This window comes from Cebus imitator, unplaced genomic scaffold (assembly GCF_001604975.1).
Source record: "Cebus imitator isolate Cc_AM_T3 unplaced genomic scaffold, Cebus_imitator-1.0 Scaffold36, whole genome shotgun sequence".
Classification (NCBI taxonomy): Eukaryota; Metazoa; Chordata; class Mammalia; order Primates; family Cebidae; genus Cebus; species Cebus imitator.
Window position 1 is genome coordinate 943,171 of NW_016107351.1, and position 6,546 is coordinate 949,716.

At 62.9% G+C, this 6,546-nt stretch overlaps 1 protein-coding gene across 8 annotated transcripts in view; it reads left to right on the top strand.

Moving 5' to 3' along the window:
* Positions 1 to 6,517, top strand: part of LOC108301620 (T-cell antigen CD7) — a 22,808-nt gene extending 16,291 nt beyond the window's left edge. For 7 of the 8 annotated variants that reach the window (XM_037737143.1, XM_037737141.1, XM_037737140.1 and 4 more), the window contains 5 exons: positions 535 to 668; positions 4,414 to 4,558; positions 4,984 to 5,304; positions 5,554 to 5,687; positions 6,312 to 6,517. In XM_037737143.1, the coding sequence (XP_037593071.1) occupies positions 535 to 668; positions 4,414 to 4,558; positions 4,984 to 5,304; positions 5,554 to 5,687; positions 6,312 to 6,425 (848 nt within the window). In that variant the 3' untranslated portion in view covers positions 6,426 to 6,517. The remainder of the gene's footprint in view (positions 1 to 534; positions 669 to 4,413; positions 4,559 to 4,983; positions 5,305 to 5,553; positions 5,688 to 6,311) is intronic. The other variant, XM_037737142.1, reaches the window with a different exon arrangement.
* Positions 6,518 to 6,546: the final 29 nt, after the last annotated feature.

A 6,546-nucleotide genomic window follows, 5' to 3' on the forward strand; every position in this document is an offset into this window, starting at 1 on the left:
CTGGCATTACCGCGAGGCCCGCCTGCTAAGCAACGGGCGCCTTCCCGGGCGCTGGCATTACCGCGAGGCCCGCCTGCTAAGTAACGGGCGCCTTCCCGGGCGCTGGCATTACCGCGAGGCCTGCCTGCTAAGTAACGGGCGCCTTCCCGGGCGCTGGCATTACCGCGAGGCCTGCCTGCTAAGTAACGGGCACCTCCCCGGGCGCTGGCATTACCGTGAGGCATTTACTCTCGCCTCCCGATCACTTCTCACAATGTCCCTTCAGTTCCAAATTATATTTCTCCCGATTATGTCCGGACTATAAGACTCAAACATTCCTACACTATAATACTGAAGACTAATGGAGAATGATGTAATAAGATTGATTATGTAACTGAATATGTGATTGAATCTAATATCTATTTGGTGTCATTGTAATAACTAATCAGTTGTTTATTATGTGGGACAGATTGTGCCTCAGTCTCTTGCTGAGGCACCCGGGCAACTTTCTTCCCACACCAGCCCACCTGTCCATCCCTGAACTGTCCCCTTCAGGCTCAGAGGTCCCGTCTGCCCCCAGCACTGGGTCCGGGCCTGTGCCGGGGGTGATCGCTGCTGTCTCCATCCTCACGGTTGCTGTGGTCATGTTCGCCTGCTACATGTGCCGCCGTTCCCGGCAACGCCAGGAGGTAGGGTGCCCTGCACCCCAGGATGAGCGGGGTGGGGAGTCCTGGGTGGGGCCAGCCCAGGCTGAGCTCACCCTCACTGTCCTCCACCCCCGGGGCTCCAGGAGAGGGTAGGGAAGCACCAGTCCCAGAGAGTCAGTCCCCGCCAGGGGCCCAGCTGGCTATGGCCAAGAACACAGAGCCAGACTCCCACCAGACCCACTATGCCCTCCCTACAACCGTCACTGTCCCCAGGACTCCCTGGAGGGCAGCATGGCAGGACGTGCCATCTCCATCAGGGATGGAACCTGGAGTTTCTGAGCCAAACGGGCCTCTTGCAGAGGGTGCCACCCCCAGCAGGTTCAGAACCCAGGGCTGGGGGAGTGTGGAAGGGTGTGTGTTGTGAGGGTGCGTGGTGTGCTTAGGGGTGGGGGTGTGCACGCAAGCACACACCCGAGGGCAGAGCTGTGGACCCAGGGACGAGATGCCACACATGCACCTCCTTCCGCCCTCCCCAGGTGAAGTTCCTCCCAGAACTCCAGATGAAGTTCTGAGCCCCCGGAGCGGGAACCCAGCAGGGTCTGCGTAGGAGCCCCCCGCCTGTGGCTCCCAGCCCCCAAGCCCACCCCGAGGCCACCAGCACCGGTGATGGAACCCTCAGCCCTTGGAGCACTGGGGCTGCTGTCCCCCAACCGTTGTTTCCAGATGCCACAGACCCTAACCACCTGCCTGGCACAGAGGGCACAGGAGAGCCGGCCCTGAGTGCTGACCTTGGGTGGTGGGGCCTGGGTCTCTTGTCCCACCGGAGGGCAGGGACACCGGCTTGCTTGGGAGGGCCTGGGAGAGCAGGCGGCAGCCTGGACCTCTGTGCCACCCACTCCGGGGTGGGTGCAGACCCTTCCCCTCCACCCCCCAGGTCTTCCAAGCTCTGCTTCCTCAGTTTCCAAAATGGGACCACCTCAGCACTGCAGTGCCCGACCTACCAGGACCCATGCCCCTCCCTCCGCCCTCCTCAAACCCACAGACCCAGGCTGCCTTCTGCCGCCCTGGGCTGAGTCTAGCCCTGAGTTCGGGGTCTTCTCTCTCCACTCCCTGAGCAGCCCCCAAGCGAGGGGGCCGCTGCTGGAACCGCGGAGATACTCCAGTTCAGGGCTTTGGGGGGCTTTGGCCATGTACCTGTCCCTTGCCTATGAGAATAGCAGGTTTGGGGGGCCCTCCCTCAGGAGCCCCAGGGGCCAAGGTCGGGTGGGGTGTCAGAGGCTGGGATGGTGCCTGGCCCCACCACCAGGGGGCAGCGCAGGCCGGGCCGGGAGGAGGCGGTGGCGGCTTGGGCTCGGGCTGGGGCTGGTGAGTCCGGCGCTGCCCCCCGACCCGGGGCTGGACGTGCGTCCCTCAGTCCCTTGGCCGCCTGGGGGCGCCCCCTCTCGGCCACCCCACCTGCCGGGCCGCCTTGGACCCAGATCTGTGGGTGCTTTTTGTCACTGCGGTGGAGCCCTTTGATGTCTTCTTGAGGAGTGTGGGGTGAAAAAGCAACTCCCGGAATCCCCCTTCGCTTTTCTGAAAAAGTTCCGTGACCCGAGTCTTTGAAATAAAGAAAACGGGACTCACAAACAGCCAAGTCGCTGGGAAATGCAATTTTTAAAATGAAAAACAAAAATCTAAAAGAAACATCTTTAGTGCTTTAAGCCCCAAAACGTCCCTAAGGCGTCCTAAAGATGAAGACTCAGGGAGCCCTCCCTCCCTGAAGTGAGCAGGGGCACAGCGGTGCCGGGTGACCGTGGCCTCGCAGAGCCGGCCGCCCTGAGGGTCGCGCCGGAGCAGGGTCCAAAAGGGGCGAGTTTGTGTCTCAGGTTAAAATAAGGTTTGAGTCACCCCGTGCTGGGTCCGGGGCTCAACTGGGTCAGATCCTGTCCTGTGGGCACAGCCCCCGGGACCCCCATGTGGGCCTCGGGCTGTCACACCAGCCTACACAGGCGGAAGAGTGTTGGCGTGTCTTCGGGTCAATCAAAGTTCTTTTTTCTTTTCTTTTCTTTTCTTTTGCTTTTTTTTTTTTGGAGACAGGGTCTAGGTCTGTCGCCCAGGCTGGAGAACAAGGGCGCGATCAGGGCTCAATGCAGCCTCAACCTCCTGGGCTCAAGCGATTCTCCCACCCTGGCCTCCCAAAGTGTTGGGATTACAGGCATGAGCCCCTGCGCCCAGCCTCAGGTCATTCTGAAATTGGTAGTGTGGGTGGGGCACACGGTGGCCCTGGTGGCCCCTGCACACCCAGGCAGGAACCTCGGAGGAGATCCTGGGCTGGAGTCCCTGAGGATTTTCATCTTTTCCTGGCGGCTTCTCTGTTTCCATTTTCCCTACTGGAATTTAGTGCTGGTCCTCACGCCGCCTTCCCCCTCGGTGTGTGGGGGTCTGTGTCTGCTTCTGCACCCCCAGCCCCGCCCAGCCCCGTGCTGACCTCAGACACCCCGGCAGGTCCTGGCCTCAGGGATCCTGCCATGCTCATCCCACTGCCTGGAATGCTGATCCCTGAGGCCTCAGTTGGTGTCGCCCACAGCCTCTTCCTGGGTTGGCCTTTGGGGGCCACACCTGAGCCCTGTCCTGCCGGCTGTCCATCTGGCCTCCCCGAGGTCAGCTCCAGGTGGGAGGGCCGCGGTCTGCACTGACCCCTGCTCCTGCCACAGTGTCTGGCGTAAAGACACCCGGTGAGCGTTGCTGACGGAATGCACGCATGGAGCAGAGGCCAGAGGAAGGGCTGCTCTGGAAAGCGCGTTAGCTCCACATCCTTCCTGGGGTGCTCCAGGGCCTCTGGGCAAGATTCTGCCCCCAAGCCCTCTGTCTCTCGTTCATGGAGAGTTCATGGGCCCTCAGCCCAGCAGACAACCTGCACCACCTCACAGGCCCACACGTGTCTCAGCACCGCCTGCTGTGGCTGGGGCCCTGGGGAAGCAGCTCAGGGCTGCAGGTCCATGTGTGAGTCACACACACACATCTCTGCACACACACGGAGTCTCAAGCATGCATCTCTGCACACACACGACACACACGTGTGAACCTACTCCTGCACGTGTGCTGTAGATGCTGGCTCTGGGCACTGACATGGATGCTTCATCATTGTGGTGGGGGGCCCTCAGAACAGAGAAGTGCCCCCTTTCAGCAGACTCAGACCTCTTGGGGTCCGAGGCCGGGCATGGGTCTTCCTCAGCTCCCTGAGCTGAGCACTCCGGCCTGGTACGCTCCTCCCAGGAAGAGGGGGAACCTCAGGCCTGGACCGTAGCTCAGCCCTCCCGCCCCCGGGACGGGGAACACAAAGCCTCCAGGTTGGCTGGTCAGCTGCAGCGTTGGGCACAGGCCTGGGCTCTTTTCACAGCCACACCTGGGGGGCTGGGTCTGGCCTGCCCTGCGCACTGTGTGGGTGACTGACAGGTGGCTCCAGGTTTCTGGGCATAAATCAGGTCCCAGTAGAAAGTGCCCCAGAGGAACAGGCAGGCTGGGCCGAGGCAGCCCTGCCCCTCACCTCCAGACCCTGCCACCTGCCCCCAGCCAGTTCTCGGTCCTCTCATCTGCCCAACCCCCGATCTTGACCTCCTCCCTGTGGAGATGCAAAGGCAGGGTGGGGGCAGGGACACCCTGTGGTCAGGACGGCTCTTGGGGAAACAGCGCTGGGGAGGGGAAAGTGAGGCCACCCAGCACCACCCTGGTCTGAGGCACCGCCTCCAGGAAGCCCTCTCTGAGCTCTGAGGCCTGCGGTCTGCTGTATGCTGCTCTCTGTGGGGTCCTGCTTACCCAGAGGGTAAGCAGCTGCACTCACCGGGCTGGGAAGGCTGGATGTGGGAACATGGCCCAGCCCCCGAGGCTCCTGCTGCTGGCCCTCCTCCTGGCACTGGCCCGAGGCCTGCCTGAGGCCCTGGCCATCCAAGGTAAGAGCTTCCCAGACCCTCCTTGGCCACATCTCTGGAGCTTCCCCTGCCCCGTGAGCTCAGCACCCCCAGCCTGGGCCACAGCACAGCCCCCGGGAAGCAGGTGGGGTGTTGAGCGGCCTCCACCGTCTGGGGACTCATTTAAGAGAAGGAGAAAGGGGGACCCAGGTGGAGAGTGGCCATGGCTGTCCAAGCAGGGCCACTGCTTTGGGAGGAAGAAGCCCCAAGGCCTTGGAGCATGAGGACAGCCCCCGACGCTGGTGCCCAGAGCTGCTCCAGGCCCCGTAAGGCACCGTGTCTTCGGCGACATGTCAGCCCTGGGCTGTCCCAGGCCCTACTGTCCCCTGGCTCCCCAGGTTCCCAGCAGGGAGGACATTCTCTGTCCTTCTGGCCAGCCTGGTGGTGACAGCCCAGGTCCTCCCTAGAGATGCAGCAGTCTCCCTGCTTCACGATCGCCCCCGTGGAAGGCTCTGTCAACATCACCTGCTCCACCAGTGGGGCCCTGAGTGGGATCTACCTGAAGCAACTCTGGCCACAGCCCACAGACATCATTTACTACGAGGACGGGGCGACGCCCACAGTGAACACAGTGTTCAGGGACCGTGTCAACTTCTCGGGGTCCCAGGACAAACTGACCATCACCATGCAGCGCCTGCAGCCAGCGGACACTGGGACCTACACCTGCGAGGGCGTCACGGAGACTGATGTCTTCCGCCCCCGCCATGGCACCTTGGTCCTGGTGACAGGTAGGGAATGTGCCCACCCCAGGCCCCTCCCCCAGCTGCTGGCCAGGCCAGCTCCCCAGCCCTTGTCGGGGTACCCTCCCTCCTACATGTGCCTGCACTGTTCTAGCTCCCAGCCCACCCCCTCCCAGCAGCTTCCTAGATAGCTGCCCCCCTCCCCTCCACTGCCTCTCCCTGCCCTGAACCCCAAATCCCAGGGGCTCTAACAAGGTTCTCCACCGGAGAATCCCTTCCTCCCTTCTTCCTTCTCAGAAGAACTGTCCCAAGGAGCACACAGATGCCCAGAGGCCCGGCCGACAGCCTCTGCCCTCCCTGCGGCCCTGATGGTGGTCTCCTTCCTCCTCGGGCTGGGCCTGGGGGTGGCGTGTGTGCTGGGTAGGACCCAGGTCAGTGTAAGCCTCAGCTGCCACCTGCATCCCCACAATTGTACCTCTCCTGAGAGCAGAGTGGGGGGCGCCAAGGCCTCAAAGGAAAACCCCAGCACTGGATGCCTCCTCTGCAGGCTCCGGGAGCTCTCAGGGTGGAAGTGGCATGGTAGGGAGGGAGGGGAATCAGAAGTGAAGCTGGGGCCCGTGTGTGCACCTGTGCGGGTGTGCAGGTGTGAGTGTGGGATGAGGGGGTCGCTGAGGCCTGCGTGTGCATGCTGGAATGTGCTGGCATACTGTGTGGTCATGGGAAGGGGAGGGGCCTCGGACCGGCACAGGGTCTGGTCTGTGGCCACTGCCCTCCGTCCTTGCTGTTTGTCTGGGGCCGGAGTGGGGGCCTGCTTGGCCTGGGCTGGGGTGTCCAAGCCGCTTCCACCCTCCTTCTTCAGAGGCACTGCCCTGGGGTCCGACCCATCCCTGTCTGGGGAAGCCTCTGCCAGGAAGCCCTGGGGCTCAGGAGAACTGGGGGCCGGCCCAGAGGAGCCCCTCGGGGGTCCAGTGTTAAAATTAGAACTGACCAGAGTGGGGTGGGGTCCAGGACACCACGCCAGCCACTGGTTTCAGATGACAGGTTCTGTTTTTCAGATGAAGAAAGTGTGCTCATCTCGGGACAGGGACTCGGCGGCCGCGTGCGTGGTGTATGAGGACATGTCCCACAGCCGCTGCAACACGCTGTCCGCCCCCAATCTGTACCAGTGACCCAGTGCGCCTGCCACGCCCCGCCGGGGTCCCCACACCGCCTCCCCTGCCCCGCGGCGCCCCGCATCCCGCCGCGCCCCGCATCCCGCCACGCCCCTCATCCCGCCACGCCCCTCACCCC